General features: G+C 38.7%; 1 protein-coding gene across 2 annotated transcripts in view; it reads right to left on the bottom strand.

Moving 5' to 3' along the window:
* RIBC2 (RIB43A domain with coiled-coils 2) overlaps positions 1-18,973 on the bottom strand; it is a 30,708-nt gene extending 11,735 nt beyond the window's left edge. The window contains exons 1-7 of one of the 2 annotated variants that reach the window (XM_014264041.3): positions 18,653-18,973; positions 15,451-15,532; positions 13,703-14,047; positions 13,018-13,136; positions 11,803-12,021; positions 10,267-10,433; positions 8,465-8,579 (exon numbers count right to left, since the gene is read on the bottom strand). In XM_014264041.3, the coding sequence (XP_014119516.2) occupies positions 8,498-8,579; positions 10,267-10,433; positions 11,803-12,021; positions 13,018-13,136; positions 13,703-14,047; positions 15,451-15,532; positions 18,653-18,769 (1,131 nt within the window). In that variant the 5' untranslated portion in view covers positions 18,770-18,973 and the 3' untranslated portion in view covers positions 8,465-8,497. The remainder of the gene's footprint in view (positions 1-8,464; positions 8,580-10,266; positions 10,434-11,802; positions 12,022-13,017; positions 13,137-13,702; positions 14,048-15,450; positions 15,533-18,652) is intronic. The other variant, XM_026790871.2, reaches the window with a different exon arrangement.
* Between the last annotated feature and the right edge of the window lie 150 nt (positions 18,974-19,123).

Below are 19,123 nucleotides of genomic sequence, written 5' to 3'. Positions count from 1 at the left end.
GAACTTCCACCACAGAACTATGAGCTTCTGAGCCAGTGGAGCACACTTTATCTTTGAGTATGAACAGCTCATTTCATTCCCTTGAATGAAATCATGCCTCCTCCCACCCTCCTTTAGTGATTTATCACACAGTGGTCCTTAATAATTTGTTTAAGCCCTGAACACGACTGTTGACATCATAATTTTTACAACATGCCCAAAGTAATAGATTCTTACTAAGCATATAAAGATATTTTTCAATTTTATTAAACCCTCTCAAAGATTCTATTTCCTTAATTTTTGTGTTGCTTTCAGACATTTCCTTCTACAATGTTAAGCATATTGCCTTCCATTTGCATTGTCTTCTCTTCCCTTATCAGAGACTCAATAAGACAGCCCATTCACTGTGTTCTCAGTTGTGGCATTTGTGCAAAGCTCAAGTGCCTGGAGACACCTGAGCTAACCCAAACCAAACCTAATTTGGATTGCAACTCCTCTACTCTTGAGGTTGGCTGCATTTCAGGAGCAGTTGGTGTTATCATGTTGCACAGAAGGCAGTGAAACAAAAGTCACTTAAAACCTGAGGACGCCCATGAGAACTACAAAACTATTAAGTAAAAATAACATGAAACCTGTAATGGCTTGATGTATGTTGGTATTTGTTGAGATATTCAGGCCTACCGGCTGCCCAGTAGAACTTGACATCTATTTTACCTACCAGTTTGTCTTATGTATTTTTAAATCTCTCTCTAATGACATAAAATCTTTGGTATATTTATTGGTTTTTGTTCTAATCAGTTCTTCTGCTTTATCTGTCTTTATAATTTAATGCTATTATTTAACTTTATAATTTGACTGCAGTGCTGTGAAATAGTTGCTTCAAATTCAAAGCAACTATTTGCTTAGCATAGAAAATAGTTCTAATCTATATATTTATTTATACTATTTGATGTTGAATTATTCTCATTTTGCAGACTAGAAATTAAACTGGAGAAAGCTTAAAATTGTCCTGGTCAGACATGGCATGGGGCAGACCAAGGATATGCAATCATGGTCCCCAGTGTTCTGAACTATTGCACAAACTGATTCTTTCTGAGATTCAAACACTTTTTCTTTCTCATCTCCAAAATGCTCTCTTTTGTACTTCAGAATTTTTTGGCAGAGGACACTCACAGCCAAGCATAAGGTATTGGATCATGTTACCATGCTATGTCATTTCCTAATCAGTTTGGGTTTGGGGCTGTGACAAACTGGCTGAAAACTTCCCCTGATCAGTCTGTACTTGTCTTAGCTCTTTTTCTTCAGTGGCTACAATTTCTCTTTAATAGATGTCATTATTATTTTTAGCAGCCATTGTCTTCCACTGGGTTGAAGGTATTATCATGCTGCTTACTGGCTTTATCAGTGAAGTGTTATATGTGCTGCCATTATAAAAAAGCACTTCCTAATGTGTCTTGTTTTTCAGAGACCTGGGCTAGGGAAGGTTTGATATTTGTGCTTTGTCCATAGATCCCTGTGACTTGCTTTTTTCCCTATGTTTAGAGGACTTGCACAGTGACAGAACCCCTATTTCCTGTCCTGCATTCCTGCTTTCCATTCACACATTGAATCCCTTACCAGTTTCAACCCTAAACAAAAGAAGGGAAAGTTTTCAAATAGAAATTTCTATTATATTCACAAGCTGAGCTTGGAGAAGGTAGAAAGAACAAAGGTGAAGGATCTGTTCAGGGAAAGGATGCAGCAGTTTGATATTTCTGTTCCACGTGGCTTCTGTTCCATGTGCCCTGAGAATTTTACTGCAAAATGGCAACATCAAGGAGAAGTTAAAATACCACTACGTCATTTATGAATTCATTTCTATAAATGGATCATAATATCCAGAACACAGTAAGTCTCATATGCTAGAGACCTACTGTAAAAGTGATTTTTTGTAGTAGAGATGCTGCTATTACTCAAGTACTTCCTCTTGACATTTACCTTCATGAGAACATCAACAATCCAATCCTACATCAGCTAGTTAAAAACTACAAAATTTTCCACTAAACTGTATGAATTAATACACACAGCAGAAGTGAATAAACATTTAAATTCATAGTAAGGAAGGTCTGTAGGCCCTGGGACAATGATTGTTATACAGGTATCTTTAAGAGTTCATCTTATTAACAAATAATATTAGAATAAATAGAAGTAATTTGCTGTGCTGGCCAAACTTGTTATACTCATTTTTTGTTCAATAACTTTTTCAAGTAAGTTGCTCTTTTGTACTGAAATATGACAATAAAACAGTTTTCTAGCACTTAGGAAAGCCCTGAATGAGGAGGCTGAGGCCTTTTCTTTTTCCCCAAGCCTTTGGTATGTGGAGCTATAACTGGTAACTTCAGGGCACATGGGTTTTCTCTGACAGAAAAGAAAAATGTACTTTAGCACAAGTCACATTTCTAGAAGAGAAAAATATGTACTGTTTCTTTAAAATCTTTTCAGCCTTACTTATGCCTAACAGAAGGTTTTTTCTGCTCCTTGCTGATGCATTTCCTCATAAACTGAATTATGTCATAGTTCTATGGCTTTATTTATACACAGGTCAAATTGAAAACTGATGCTGTATTCCAGCACCAGTTAATTTAATACAGCAAGGGCTCTCATCTTCAGTAAGGATGCAAAATCATTTTCTTCTTCAATGCATGCAATTAACAATTTGAATTTTACAAGGAAGGGAGGAAAGAAAACCCCAAGCCAGGAGAACATTGCAGTGAGAGCCTCCCTTTTTCTGTAATATTCCCTTTTTGTGCTTCACTTTTTTCAACATGGAATTTAATTGGAAATACATACCCATTTGGTAGCCTGAGATTCTTCCAGCTCTATGCAACCTATACCTTGATTATAATCAAGCAGAAAGAAACTCAAACTTTTATGTTCCAAGTTTCAAAAAAGGTATCCAGACTGTAAGGGGACGAAGTCTCCCAAGTGTCTGTTTGCATTGAGGAAGCCTGTCCAGAATGTGCAATTTCTTGTCAAACTATAAAAACTAAATCAGAAATGTGCAAGCAAAAAATTCTAACAGGTATGTAGGCAAAGCATGACCTCCTTGCAGAATACTAATGCATCAACACACATTGTAAACTCCAGGATAAGAAGGGCAGACTTACTTCAGAGTGGAAGAGGCTTTATTGAAATTGTCACCTTCCATTTTCCTGAGCTCAGTACAGGCTGCTTCCCATGTTCTGGCAGAGTGGTCACATAGCTATGCACACCTGAACTTTTACATCATGGCTGGAGCTAAAAGTGTCCATAATCCTGACCAGAACCTCAGTGACCTCTGCTCTATTTTGTTCATAAATTACCTGTAAAGAGGCTCAAAAGTGCAAAGATTGGAAGCATGAAATATTACTTTCATCATTTACCCAGATTTTGATACAGCCATGGTTTGGTGTTTCTGACATTTCATTCATATTTTATGTAATTATTTTTCTACTTTTTTTGCTTTTCTATTCTGCTTTTTGATTAGATATCTGAAAACAGAGATGATTCAGTAAACCAGCATGAAATCTATTTTCCCATGGCTAAGACAAAACTTGCACTAACCTTTGTATCTGTGAAATTCTATGATATCAATTTAAAGAAAAATTATACTCTATTCCCTATGGGATGCTAATAATTGCTTACCAAACTAAAAGCCAACAGGAAGAGGTAAGGGATGAAATTTTGGTTCCATCAGGGGTTGTGTACCTTTTAATCATACAAAGGTACACACCCCACAAGCACTCAATTCTTTATGCCATACATGGCTCATGCTCTCACTTCTGGAAGAACTGTTACACATCCTACTAAGGTCTCAAAAATAGAAAAGCAAAGAGCCTGCAGACCATTTTTTAATGCAGTTCATCAAAGCAATAAGTTATTTCCCAGCTAGATAACACCAGCTGGATAACACTTGGCTAGCCTTAGCAGAACCTCTCATTCTTCAGTCCTTTAAGCTTACAGGGAAAAACATTTTCTTTGTAGAAATAAGCTTATGATCTCTGTTGGAATGAACTCTGGCCCTGGCCATCCTTCCAAAAAACTACTATTTTATCTTTCTTTTTTTTTAAGCCAGCAGGAGCTGAGCAGATGGTTTTAAAAAATGCATTTTAATCTCTGTCTATGTGCACACATCTCTGCTTACACATTACATGCTCACATATATTGTGGGAGGCTAAAAACATTGATCCACTGCAATTCCAGTTATCCTGAGTCTAGGCCTGGGACTTGGATCTCTGAGCTGGACTTAGGTAACTACAGATAAAATCAGACCTGCATCTCCCAAGAATTCACAACTCAAAATCATCATTGTTTCACACTGGCTGTTGTTCCAGCAGAAACATGAACCCAGGGAATGACAGTGGATCCTTCTGCATGTGAAAAGACAAACAGGATTTTCCAGTTAGAAGGTTTGCTTGAAACTATTTTACCCATTTTGCTACTCAGCAAATCCCAATTATTATATGTCCTTTTAACTGAGTTTTCTCATATAGCATATTATGAAACTGTTGAGCAGTTGTACCATTTTTTTCATCCATCTTTTCACTAATTTCCCCACTCATCCTGATTTCAGAGCAGTGTCATTGGTTTCAGGCATTTTAACCAATTTTCAAGGCATCATTTTTAAACATCTCATCACTTAATCACTGCAACTGCAATTAAATTAGCATTTAATTGCCATAGCATTAAACTAGTAACTCATATCTTAATATTACCAATTAAATATAATTTTTTAAATACTAACATCTTTATGTAGCTGGCTGTTTCTTTTGTCAATTTTTCCTGTATATGCTCTATTTTCTAATCCTCACTTCCTCCCTAGCATTTTCAAATAAGAAACCTAAATTAACTCTTAAATTTTATTGATGGATAAAGCTCATTGAAAATCTAATAAAGCTCAAAGGTAAATAATTTTAATTTTTATTTGCCATATCAAACACTCACAGTATTTACAGTACTCTGTTTTTTAGTGTATTTCAAACACCACTGCAACAGCAAATATTCTCATTAGAAAGGCCATAGCACACACTGGAGCAGTGTTTTGTTTAAGTTGGTGTGACAGGGATGCATCTGAATCCTCAGTATTCCACTCTCTTGTATTATTGCAAAATGTCATAGTTAAATTAGACTTCATTTACTTTTTAAAAAATACACTTATCCCTATTTTCTAAGGAGCTCAGTGTGATTATTTTTTGCTGTGTGAACGGCAATTGTGCAATTTCTACTATGACATCTAGAGGCTGCTGCTTATTTTCTGTGGTTTCTTGTATGGGCAAGATTTTTGTGGTTTCTTCTGTGAAGAATCAGGACTGCTAATGAGAAGCCACAGGAATTAGATTTCTCAGGGTGAGAGTTCAGCACAATTCTGCTAAGCAGCACAACATTTAGAGCATCAATAGCAAGAAACATTCCAAAGGGGAAATCAAACTGTGGCCAAGTTGGATGTAAAACTTAACAACATAGACCAAAAATAAAGTGTAAGGATCTCTAAAGTAAAGGTATAAAATTTATATTCCTTTCTGAATACCTCATAAGCAGGTGATCTTAAAAAGAATCCTGAAGGACATAAAATTTCTTAAAGCAGCAGAAAAAAATAACGTCATTGCAAACAGTTGAAGAGATTTTTTATGTATTCACAAAAAATACACAAAAATACAGTGGTGGAGAGTAGGGATGATTCCAAACCAGAACACTGTATTGTGGAGAACTTATTGGTAGGATTTCAAGCTGTTGTGTTGATTACAGACAGTCCAGGACAGCGTAACAAAACAGAAAGTAACAGGTTGCACAGAAGGAAAATTCCCTTTAAACTTCCCTTTGGAGGGAAATTGATAAGCCCCACAAGCCCAGGGTAAAATGCTATTCAACATCCTAAAGAAGGAAGTAAATGTTGTGATCATATACTTTCCTGATCCTATTAACTTATCTGTGCAGCAAAAGGATGATGGGGAGATAAAATGATGTTAGGAGAAGCTTAATAAAGGAAAACTCAAAAGTGACACATACCAAGAACCACCCTCCCCTTCCCCCCAGTTTTAAGTATATATTTTGGGGGATCTGAACTAGTTGATACAACTGAAGAGAAAAATATATTTGAGATATTTTGAGATACTATAAAATACATCTCAGTGGTAAACAATGGCCAAAACCCCCAATGTTAGAATTCTCTAGAAATACACATGTATTTGCATTATGGAAAATAGGAATTAACCAGAAAATATCATTATTACACAATCTTCTGAGCCCCTCATCTCATAAAGGTTATATAGTCAAATTTTTTAAAGTACAGAAGCCATTAAAAAGGACTGAGGAACCTGTATAACTTCTACTGAGGAAAAACTGGACAAACTTCAGATTCTTCTTTCTATAAAAAGGGAAAATTAAATGGTCATATCACAGCAGTCTAAAACAACTTTAAACATATGAGGAACAGCTATTAAAAACATTTTCATAAAAAGATTAACAAGAAGCAAGTGAAGCTCAAGGATGCCAGGTTCAAAAAACAAACAAACAGAAGGTGAGTTTTGGCTGGTACATTTATTTACCTGGGTTCAAAAAGCAAAGGGTTTTTGTCACCATTAATGATTGCAATAACAACCAGCTATTATAGCTCTGGAAGTCCTTGAGACAGTTTGCTGGAAAGGAGTATTCCCCCATCTTGGAGAAGATGATGGCTTAGCTGGATATTTATTCTGATAAATTTCTTAGTCCCTCTTTAGGGAAAGGAATGGAAGAAGGGGAACCATACCCAGAGTTTCAAACTCATTTGCTTACACCAATTACAATAATTTCCAAGGTTTAACTATGCACTTTGCATTACATCACTATCAGTGAGAGACAGAAAAAAATTACATCTCATTTACATATATCATTAGCTAGTTCATGTGTCAATGAACAAAAAAAAAAAGATCCCAATCCAATTTCTACAATCATATCAAAAAATGCTACTCCTCTTTAATCAGTGTTTTGAATCAGGCAGCAAGATTTTATCAGTGTGATCCCACAGGGCAATACTTCAGCTGAGCAAACAGACCTGTTTAAACAGTCCCCTTTCAAGAAATGCTTCCTTCAAGCATCTTTAAAATCTTCCTGCTAATATTTCAAGAACCATGCATTCTTCATTATCTTCACAGAGATAAGAATAACTCATTTGAGTTTACTTCAGCCCTCAGTTTTTCTTAAGCACCTTTCCTCCTTTGCTTGGTAGAGGCATCTTCAACCTCTTTCACTCAAAATTCATTACCAAACATTACCATTATTGCTGAGACAAAGAACAATCAGTGGACTCCAAGCCAACATCATCAGGATGATTTTGCCTCAGATTTATGTCTCATATTTTGGCAAATTACAGTTTGAGATCTGTTTTCATAAATGGGCTCTATCTTTATTTAAGGTTCACAATATTAGAGGTCTTGGATTCTTAGCTGAGTCTCATGAGACTCATTTTTTCTCCTCTTTCAGATATTCTGACTCCCAGGGTTAAGTCTTCCAACCCTTTTTGCAGTCCTTTCAATTCAGCTCTTTGTCTTCTGGATTTAATTTCCTTGTTAGCTCCACCATCCTTTTCCCTTATGCAGTTAGTTTCCAACATTGTTTCTCCATATTTTCTTCCCCTGTGCTGTGCTCACCCATTTTCAGATGCCAATGACTGGCTCTTTAATTGCTAAGTCAATACTGTCACCATGAAGACAGGGAGTACACAGGTTCCATGAACTGCCCTGCACAGGCTGAGATTTTTGTCCTTGACTATGTTTGGTGCACACCTGCTTTTTCACCCCTTTTCTGTCACACCTGGGAATTGTCCCCACTCTCCTTCAGCAGGACATTACCTGAAACCTCCTCCATTATTTCCAAAGCATCAGGGTGTATGTAGGAATAGTTTCCCCCTGCTTTTTCCCACTAAATCTAACACACATGCTGTTTCAGTGCCTTGCCTCAGTGCACTAATCACCTCCATGACTACTGAACTCTTTTCTCCTTATTCCCACTGAACAACTTCACCACTTCTTCCTTTTTTCTTGCCTGTCTGGCTGGGCTTTTTGCTTTAAGAAAAACCAAAATCAAACCACAAACAAACACAACATTTTCTGCCTAGGTCATCTTCCTTCCCTCCCAGAGAACTGCATCTCTTGTGGTCTATGGGAGGCAGCATTCCTCTCTGGCAAAATTGCATAAAGCAGCACTGCAGTTAAAATTCAGATTTCTTTCCAGAAGTTGATTCCTATAGGCATGAATAATGTAAATATTACAGCTAAGCCTGAGACACAAGAGTCAAACAATGTGCTACTAAATCTACTAGTCCTATCAGAACAACAATAATGTTTAAAAATTATTACAATGTTTTCCTTTTCTTAGAACAGATCTGTCTGTCCTTTAGTTTGAAAGCAGTATTTGAACAGGGCTGGGAACAGATAAAAACAATAAAAAATGGGATTGCTCAACTGAAAATTTTAATGTGTCTACATACTTCTGTATAATTCTGGTTGATTTATCCAGATCATCACCGGGTGGTTGTATTAAACTGTGCATAAAACTCCTCTGTTGGAATATTTGAATACTCTTCCTCTTTAAGATATATGTTCCTAGAAATAAAATTTTTTAAAAAACATTAGTAATTTTTGTTATTATTCAGAAGTAGCCTGAGAAATCTAAAAAAGATATAATGCAGTAACACCCATTAATGTTCATAAATTATTAAAAATTGAATTTAATGTGACTAGAACTTGTTCAATATAGCAAACTTGGGTTTTTTTCTCTCTGAAACATCCCTCCAGAAATCTCAAGAGTAATAAAGCCTGAATTAACACAATCCCAAACTTTTGTTTTCATAATAAGAAAGCATCATGTATTGGAAATGCATTTGCAAAAGGTATATATGAACCTGAGACTGGGTCAGTTGGTCAGAGCATGGTGCTAATAACGCAAAGGTCAAGGGTTCATTCCCCATATGGGCCATTCATTTAAGAGCTGGACTTGATGATCATTCTAGGTCCCTTCCAACTCTGACTATTATGTGCTTCTGTATTCATGCACAAAAAAAAAAAATGCAAAAAACAAAACTGGAAAAATAGAACACTAAATCATTATGTTTGTTTTTCTTGTCCTGCATGTATTATCTTTCTCCTTTCCCATAAGAGCAGACACAAGAACTGCCCTTCAAGACACATCCAGTGGTTAGTTAAAAAATCATCTAGCTCTGTCACACATAATGGAAATGCTGTTTGTGTTGCTAGCTTAACCCTCAGCTATCAGAAACTGGCAGCTCTAGTGGCAGTTCATCCTTTTTAGTTTCAGATATATTAAAGAAACATGTAATGGTTTTTCACCTTATAATATGATTTTCTGCATAGCTAATTATATTTATTCACTGTTTCACCATCTATATAAACAGTCTGCTGTCAGTGGAATGCTTTTAAGAATTACAGATTCATGTCAATCAGTAACACTCAAAACCTACTCTCTGAAGTTTGATTAAAGAATAGTGGAAAACACACTTCAGGTGAATCGTTGATTTTTTTAAAAGCGTGAACTTGTAACAAAAAAAATTACAAACACAAGAAGTCAAAAGAGCTTTTGAAAGCCAAGCCATTGGGTTAATAATGATGAAGAGCTTTTTTCATTTGAACAATGCTGGTTTGGTGTCTGGTTTTCGGCTGTTTGGATGGCCTGGAAAGGCCCGGGGTGGCCTTGGGCAGCCCGCGTTTCAAAGGACGAGAAGAGGCTTCAGTTCTTTTCTCGGTCTCGGTGTTTATTAATTGTTTATCTAAAAGATTTTCTCTCGGCCCGACAGAGGTCTGCTCAGCAGCCAGCCATGAGCACACTCCCTGCCCTCTGGGCGGTCACCTATCTTTATACCCAAAGTTCCGTGTACAATATTTATCATTTTTCCCCAATACCTTTCACCCTTATTGCCCAGTGCACTTTTAGTAACAACCAATCTCAAAGTGCCACCATCACCACAGAAGATGGAGGAGAAGAAGAAGAAGAAGAAGGACAGGACACGCCCCAATTCCTCCATCTTACTTCTCTAAACCCCCCTGTACAGAAATCCTAAACCCTGTGTCTCACTCTCTAACTAACTAATCCCTTCACCATTCACCCCGGTGAAACCCTCCTGTCCTCATACAGGTGTCGTCTCCTGTGTAGGATCAAAGTCCAGCCACCAGACACTTCTGGCAACATTCCAGGACTCCCGAGCCCCCCAGGGGTGGTCTCGGTGACTCGGCACCTCAGTCCTGAGGTGCTGAGATCCCACAGTTTGGTACTCACTTTGCCTTTTGCTCCTGAGAGAGCCCTGCATTGACAGCATCCAGGTCTCGGCGCTGCACCTGGTCCTGGCGCTGCTGGTGCCGCTCCCAGAGCAGCTGGGCCCTGGCAGCCTGCACGCGCTGCCGGTCCCACTCTGCGTCCCTTCGGCGCTCCTGCTCTCTGGCTCTCTGCAGCGGGACAAAAAGACTTCATTTCCTCTTTCCAAGATGGAACTCTATAGATAAAGTCTCATGGGTAAGCTCATCCAAACCTTGCTCGCCTTTATTGAGCACTAGAGGTAGTATTTGAATGGGGAGAAGGGAGCAAGAATGTCTAAACCAGGCAGAAGCAAGATACAGCTATTCTTTTCTCTCTGTAAAAACCCACAGCAGCAACAGATTTTTCTTTTAATTATTGTTAGCAAGAGTTGAAATTTCTTGAAGCAAGAGGTGCACAGACATCAGCACAGCTTATAATATCACTGACTCAGCAAAATAGGGGAGCCAAGAACACCACATGAGTAGAAACTTTTTCCTCTGCCTCACTGTCTTGTCTGACACCCCACTGAACAGAATCAAAAAATCAGGCCTGCAAAAAACTTACTTTTCTTGGTTGTATTCATTTTCAGCCAGCCTAATGCCTTGAATGGGTTCATTTCAAAGTAATAGGAGAGGCAGGAAAATGACAATTCTACCTTCAGCTTTAATAACAGTACTAGCTAAGATGTAATAAACCCTACAGTATTGTAAGGAGTAAAAGATAAAATTAAACATTATTCCTTAGCTGTCATAAATACAGCCTATGCACAAGGGAGGCAAGTCACTTCCTACTCCACAATATCTAGACCTGGACACTCTTGACTTTATAGGAGCCTAGATGTTTTCATTTTAACTGCCTGCTTCTATGCACCTCTAGAGCAGCAACTATTACCATTGAAATTCTATTTTGTAGCATGGCTCATAGGTGTGTGGGATGGTAGAAATGAAACTCCATCACATTCTTATATTCATGAACTTTTAGACCTCTGAAATGTGCATGAGCAACATGCACATTTCAGAGGTCTAAAAGTCACTGCAGGTCACTGGACCTGCTCTATTTGCCTTGCTTGGGCACTCTAGAGAATGAGAATACTGTTTTGGCCTGCCCTGCTTTCACCTTCAGCTCCTGGATCTTCTTCCCCTATGGAGCAGCCTTGCAGGCAGCCTGTGCACTCTCAGGTCCTGAATTCCACCTTGAAGCCTGGGTCTCAGGCTGGGCAGGACTTTGCTGCTCAGCTGGACCATCATGGACCATACCCTGAGATCTCTTTGGCCCTGGGCTCCTCAGCAATCTTCCTCCCAGTCCAACTCCAGGGCTCCAGCCTACTCCATGACATCTCCCAGGTGCTTCAGAGGTACTGTGTTCAGTTATACTGATTAAAGTTTGTGTAAAATGCAGATCAATGGCAAACACAGCCTCATATTGGCATGTCCAGGGCAAACAACGGCATTTTTATTTTACAAACATTGTCTATAGTATTATTACAACCAAAAAAACAAACAATACATGCCTAAATACCTGTTTCTCCAGAACTTGCTCCTTTTGGAACTCACGAATTGCCATCAGCTGCTCCTGGTTCATCCCCTTCCATCGATCCACCAGCACACCCCCAGGACCGATTGCCTGGTCTGGGTTTTCAGACAGGAAATCTCCTCGAAGCAGACAGGTTATTTCATACATATCATCTTTCATTTTTTGAGCCTTTTCCAATTCATTTTTGTGATCTAGTTCAGCAACCTAAATTCAATGGAAAGAGAGAAGTGATGTTTTTTCCAAGACATATATGAACTGAGGGATGAAAAAATGTTAACCTATATCATAAGAGATGATTTCCAACCTGCATACAGTTGTCAAAAGCATCACCTACAAAAAGTGATCATTGTCTTATTGGCCAAAATCAAAACTCTAATATCAAACAGGTCTTTAATGCTGTCATATCACATATAGCAAGTAAACAGGGGAAAAATAACTTTGTTTATAAGAAAACACAGGATTAAATAAAAAATAATTCCACATTTATCCTCACGTAAATGACCAGTATATATTTGGCAGACAAACACAATATGGAAGAAATTTACAATAAAAATTTGCCATCTCAAATCACTAGACTTGATTTATATATTACACTCTGAATCTAGGTGAAAAGCATGGGTAAGCCCTCAAAACAAAGACAGGAGATGTCCAATTAAGGTCTGAGGATGCAGCCTTGATTCTCTTTGCTGATACAAAATGCAAACCTGAATCATATTACGTTAATGTATCTGAAATACTGGAGATCACAGTATGCATTTTCTATGGAAATCACTTCTTCTAACATTCATTACAAGGCACAGTCTCCTACTCAAAGGAAATTTTCCCTTTGCAATACTCCAGAAATAAAATACAATCATCTTACTGGCCATAATTACCTTTCAAAGAAGAATGAGACTAAATAAACTAATTTGAAGAAGAATGATAATGCTATGCATCTTTCATTTCTAAAACTGTCTCATTCTTCTGTAATGCATAAACTAAACTATCTGGAACAATGCCTGGCTCCAGCATCCAGTGCACAGAGAGAAACCTTCTGCTTGCTAGGGCACACAGAGCACAGGGGATGGAACAGCCTTGGCAGTCAGGTGATAAGAAACCCCCACTGAAAACATGACTACTCATTCTGATTTTGTGCATCTTATTTTCCTTCTCTTCTCCACATTTTCTAAAAAACAACAAACTAACTAAGTACTAATTTACCTGGATTTTATTGAAATTTTTAGTAGCTGCACAAACAGCACGCCTGCTTTCCTCTTCTTTCCTTTGTTCTTCCATAATCTTTCGGTCAAGTTCAATCCTAAACTTGTCATAAAGATCATCTAAATTAGATTCAAATAAAACATAGTCAATATTCATGGATTTGATGTGCCATATGAGTTAACCAGGGGAAGAGACAGGGGGGAGTTACAGATACAGTAGGCTGAATCACTATTTCCAACTATTTTCCAAATTCTACCATCAAAGGTGTCCATCTTGGGATTTCAGGTGACTCATGAATCAGTTTAATATGTAACCTATCTTGTCTAAACACTTAGTGTTAAAATGAAAGAAGTATGTTAAGTACTGCAGAAAATAATGTTTCATGATAAGCTGGGAAAGAAAAATCAGTATTATTTTTTCTGCTCTAGGACAGTAGGGATTGGACAGTTTGGCCTGATGAAGCAAGCATACCAACTGGAGGCACAAACTAGAAATGAAACCTGGGTGACATTAAAATCACATGTTATGAAACAGAGACTTCCTAAGAAAAACAGTGAATACATTAAAGCTTATAAAGTAAAAACTGGTCCAATATTTCTAAGTTAAATATACAATACCATACTTTTATCAGATACACCACAACTTCAGAAAAAGAAGATTAAAACTACACTATCTTTTTTGTTACCTGCCAATTTTTGGTCAGCTAATGCATTTTTTAAGTCTTTCTGTTGCTGAAGAGACCACTCCCTTATTTGCTCCTTTTGAAACTTCATCCTCTGATCATGGTTTAAGTCTTCACCCACAAACTTCTGCATGCCAGAGATGGTACAGCGAGGATCATCATCTGAGACTCGAGCAGGTCTGTCCTTCTTTAGGGCTTGTGGATCATTCAGGTCAAACTCACGTCTTGTTTCTGGCCCCTGAAAATTCTTATGGAATTCAGTTAGAGCCCTATTCAGGTCTCTGATTTCATTTTTCTGGCGTTCTTCTAGCAGACACATGAGCTTGTCATTTTTCTTCATGTGATGAGCTAGACAAAAATGAACACAATGAAATCACAAGTCTTTGGGGTCCATGAGTCACCGGACTGCACACATAAGGTGAAAATAAAATTTTCAACATGAATGCACAGAATATAAGTTTTCAAACTGTTATGCCTTAGGAGAGTATTTGATCCATAAGTACCAGCCCAGCAAACACTCTAAAGTTAGTAATATTTACTTTTGAAATATTTTCAGCTTTTTAGGTATCAATTATTTTATTAATGTTGCAATGAAATATGTGCATATGAAACAAATACAATAATAAGTACCAGCACTATGAGGTTTCATTTGCTGAAAACCTGCTACATAAGAAATGTACAGTAAACCAGTTGTTCCCATTTACTCTTGTTTACAGCTACAGCTGAAATACATTGTTGCTTGCCAGGAAGCAAGCCAAAATTGGGTTGCAATTGAAAGGAATATAGGTAGCTCTTCCATAGTTCCAATGATTTTTCTAATCATAGCACTAAAATCATTGGCTGGCATTAAGTTTTGAACAGAGCTTAAGAGCTCCTGCCCATTTAATTGGAACTAAATCAATTCCAGCATTTTTAAGAAAAACATGCAACAAAACTCCCACCCAACCAGCCATTTCAGTTATTTAAAATAATTTGCTAGAAAATATAATTTCCTCTTTTACCAGAAACTACTGCTGGTAGTTTCCCAAGAGTCAGACCCTGACAGGTGTATTTTCCAGCCAGGAAAATCACAAGCAGCTGTAGTGGAAGCACAGCATGGAAGTGGCAGCTCCATTTTAGCTCCTCTTGAGGCACACAGAGAGCTCAGGCTGTGGGACCCCTTCATCTGACAGCCCAGGAAAGCATCCCAGGCATGGAAGACCACAGGGAACAGCATGAAATATTTGTGTGGCTGCAAGTTCTGACTCAGCAATGGCTCCTCTCATCACCTTACTGTACATGACTCGTGCTCCCAGCAATAACAGCCCAGAGAGGATTCCACAGAATCCATATCTTCTATAGAAGAATGGCTGGACAAAAGATGAGCTCACTCTTCATAAAAGCAACTAAAACAGATTAGCCACTACTATACTGAGAGGGTACACTTACCACTTACTATGGTAAGTAATTATTTTATTTTTTTTAATCCTGTTGCATACTCAGGTTTTTAAATGATGCTATTCATCAATACCTTTTAAAAGAAAACACTGAAAATTCTGGTCTATTAGGCAATGTATCTCAGTTTAATCATGTCAATAGAAATCTTAAGATAACAAGGAGAATACACAGTGTGTCAATGTAGATGTATGAACATAAATAGGACATAAATTAGATGACTGAATTTAGAGAATATATGAAGGGATAAAAGAAAGCAAGAAATGGATTAAAACATTTAGATATTCACAGAAATATCACAGTGTCTAGGAATTTACCAAATCTTTCATGCTCTGCTTTTTCAGCTGCTTCTTGTATTTTCCTTTCCTTGACCTGTGCATCCAATGCATCTTTATCAATCTATTAAAATAAAAAAAAAAAAAAGCAGCTCTTTAGGAGAACAATTAAAACATTGTCAATCTACATTGACTCACAGTTGTACATGATAGATATAACCCCACTAGCAACAGAATTTATACATATTTTTAATGTAGGTAAAACAACATCCAGAAATAGAAATATTCCTGTTTGTTTGCTTTGTTTTAATAATGATAGGTATGTTCTTGCACCTGATCAGATGAAAACACCACATTTACATGATCCATAGACCTATAAATATTTTCGGCTGCATTACATAGAATATGTTTTCCCCATTACAGCTGGCAATTTTATTTTATTGTTCTGCTTTCATTTATAAAGCAGGTAAGTATTTTAATAGTAAAGATGCCAGCAAGTTGTAATAGTTCATATTTGAAAAAAATACAAAGGGTTCACTCTAAGAAAGGAATGGAAATGTTTCCTGTCTTATCAGAGAGATTCCCATGGTTGTCAAAATGCACTACAGGACACAGGATCTGTGATGAGCTGCCAGATATGGAACAGAACATCCACATCCATGGCAAGTGGGACCTGAGCAAAGGATAATACAGGGCACATCATCAAATGGGAGCACACACCTCCATTTTGGGCAAAATAAAGTGTTAGCAGATTGTGGCAAATTAATGGGCAGAAACATGGATTTTACTTCTCTTTTTTTTTTTTTTTTTTTTTTTTTTTTACAGACAAGTCACTTAATGTCCTTAAAAATTTTGTCAAAAATACAATGACAAATCTTCAAGAATCTGGTAAACAATTTTAATAGACTTTGGCAAAAACCTATTCAGATGAAAAGAGAAACAGATCACAGCTGAAAATACACACGGTTAGAGCTGTAAAGGACAATTGACAACAGGCATCAGCAAAGAGGTAAGTTTGTAAGCAAGGCTGAAACCATCAAGAATTCTATCCTACAAAAACAATGCTGTTGTGGACACTAAATATCAACTCTTCCAGAGGTCTCATTGGGAAAGCCAAGCTGACAGTATAACTACAGGAAATACTGCTAAGAGAAATTCAATACAAGTTCTTAGAGTGGCAATAATAGAGGTAGGTCAGTGTATTGACTTTTTTACATTACTAAGATAACAAAACAGATACAGAAGTAGAAGTAATAATAAAACTATTACTAATCAAGAAAAAAATATATAAAATCTGTGTTCCCATTCTGCTTTCCAGTATATTACCTCTATGTTTTTAAAATATTCATACCCTGCTTTAGGATTTCTGATTTCTAAGTCAAATATTGTCTTGATTTTTCAATTTTCTCAGTGACTGCCACTCAGGTAAACTGGTCAGAGAACTGAAGCAAAGAATCTTAAAACCACACAGAAATACTGATATAGAATAGCTCTGTATGGATTTCCTGGCTCTTTATGGTTTAGACCTGGACTTAATTCAAACCATAAGAACCAGATTATGTCAGCATCATTGTTCAGGTACACTGAATGATGTTAAATCAAAATTCTCCAGATTAACTCTCCTTTATTTTAGGTGTTTGTTTAATGTAAGCAGATCTATCAAAACCTGCCTGAGTCAGTTCTACAAAATAAGTAAAAAGTAAATTCTACAAAAGTATTTGGGTAAAATCTTTGTGTGGTACACTCCAGTACAGCTCAATAAAACACACTAGGATATGTAAGCTGTCAGCTATTTCATTAACTCAGGATTTATGGTTTGCTGTTCATTTTTAAGGCTCTAGAAAAGCCACTTTATAGAGAAAGTATTTATTTCCGATGAAGAAATTTCAAGTATCTTAACCCAACTGCTAAAAAATGTTATTAGCTGCTTCCACTGAAGAATATTATTGGGTACTTAAGTACATTGTTGGTGTATGTTGGGATGCTGTACCAGGTGGATAAAACTGTCATGTTCAGTAAGTGGGAACTGCTAATTGCTCTGCAGATACAACAACTCATGCATAAGAGTGAAAAGAACGAATTCAAGGCCCTGTCAGAAATAAGGTAAAGATATTTTTCCACTGACTTGAGACATGTTTCTGTACCTAAGAGAAGAGGATCCAATTGACATCTGTTGCAATTTTACCAATTCAATGAAGTCACCTCACATCACTCTTCCCTCCATGCATGCTCACAACATCTTAATGTGGGCCTTTGGACATATCAAGAAGAAATTCAAAATACTATTGCATCCAAAGTCAAATAGGTATAGAGCACATTATTTCCTGACGTTCAGGATGCAAACTGCAGAGTGAACTCTGGAGAAAATCTACTAGCCTGAAGCATGTTTACATTTACACATCAATGCCAAGAAAAATCAGATACAACAATTAATTACATATATATAATCAAGGATGGATCTGTCGTATTCATCTGATGCAAAATGTGGACTAATTGCAGGACACTTACAGCACTAAATCTCCCACAGCATCAATTCTAGCGAGGTCCAGGCAGAAAAGGGCAGTATAACAGAGCAGAGAGGTAAAAAACAATTACTTGCTTTATCCACATTTCATAAACTGACTCTGGAAGCTCTAGGCTTCCATTCAAGTACTACTACACAGAGATACAACACAGGGCTTGATCCCTCTGCGCTGTCAGGGGACAATGACACCTTGCCCTTGAATCCAGAGCAGTGGGGCACAGGTACACACGAGAAACAATGGCCATAAAGGAAAACACAAGAAGTTTTGCCTCAACAGGAGGAAGAACCTCTTTCTATCGAGGGTGGCACAGCACTGAACAGCTGCCCAGGGAGGTCAAGGAGTTTTTCCCTTTGAAGATATTCCAAACTCACCTGGGCACATCCCTGTGCCACCCGCTCTGGTTGACCCTGCCTTTATAGGGGGGTTGGAGTGGATGATCTTCAGAGGTCCCTTCCAACCCTAAATATTCTATGATTTCTTTCACCGGTAACTTTAAAAGCGACTCTTTTTAAAGATGCGAAAGTTGCATCTGGGCCCTCCCTTCCTGCTTGCTCCCCCTCACATACACACACTTGAGGAGGGGTCACTGAGTGCCGCTCTGACCGGCTCAGCCGCCCCTTCCCTCCCTGCACTCCCTGCCTTCATTACGCCGTTCTCTTCAGAACCCCTGGGAACACCGGGGGGACACGGCGCCCTCCCTCCCGTCCTGCCGCCCTCACCCCTATGGTGCGGATCCGTGCGTTGAAGATGCGGCCCCGCCGCAGCAGCTCCCGCCGCCGCCGGCGCTCCAGGGCGGCGGCCTCCTCCAGCTCCCGCTGCGGCCCCAGCCCGCTCATGGCGCCGGAGGGAACACCGGGGCTGGACTGAGAGCGGTGGCCGGGAACAGCGGTGGCGGCCAGGCGGGACACAAGGCGGCCGGTCGCGATGGGAACAGCGGCACGGCGGCGCTGGCTAGGCGGGACACAAGGCGGCCCGTCGCAATGGGAACGGGAGCGGCGCTGGCCAGCCGGGACACAAGGCGGCCCGTCGCGATGGCACCGGCCAGGCGGGACACAAGGCAGCCTGTAGCGATAACACCGGCCAGCCGGGACACAAGGCAGCCCGTCGCGATGGCACCGGCCAGCGGGGACACAAAGCGGCCCGTCACGATGGCACCGGCCAGCCGGGACAGAAGGCGGCCGGTGGCGATG

This window comes from Zonotrichia albicollis, chromosome 4 (assembly GCF_047830755.1).
Source record: "Zonotrichia albicollis isolate bZonAlb1 chromosome 4, bZonAlb1.hap1, whole genome shotgun sequence".
Taxonomy (NCBI): domain Eukaryota; kingdom Metazoa; phylum Chordata; class Aves; order Passeriformes; family Passerellidae; genus Zonotrichia; species Zonotrichia albicollis.
The sequence above is the reverse complement of the archived record's forward strand: the minus strand, read 5'-3'. Positions and strand labels throughout refer to the sequence as shown.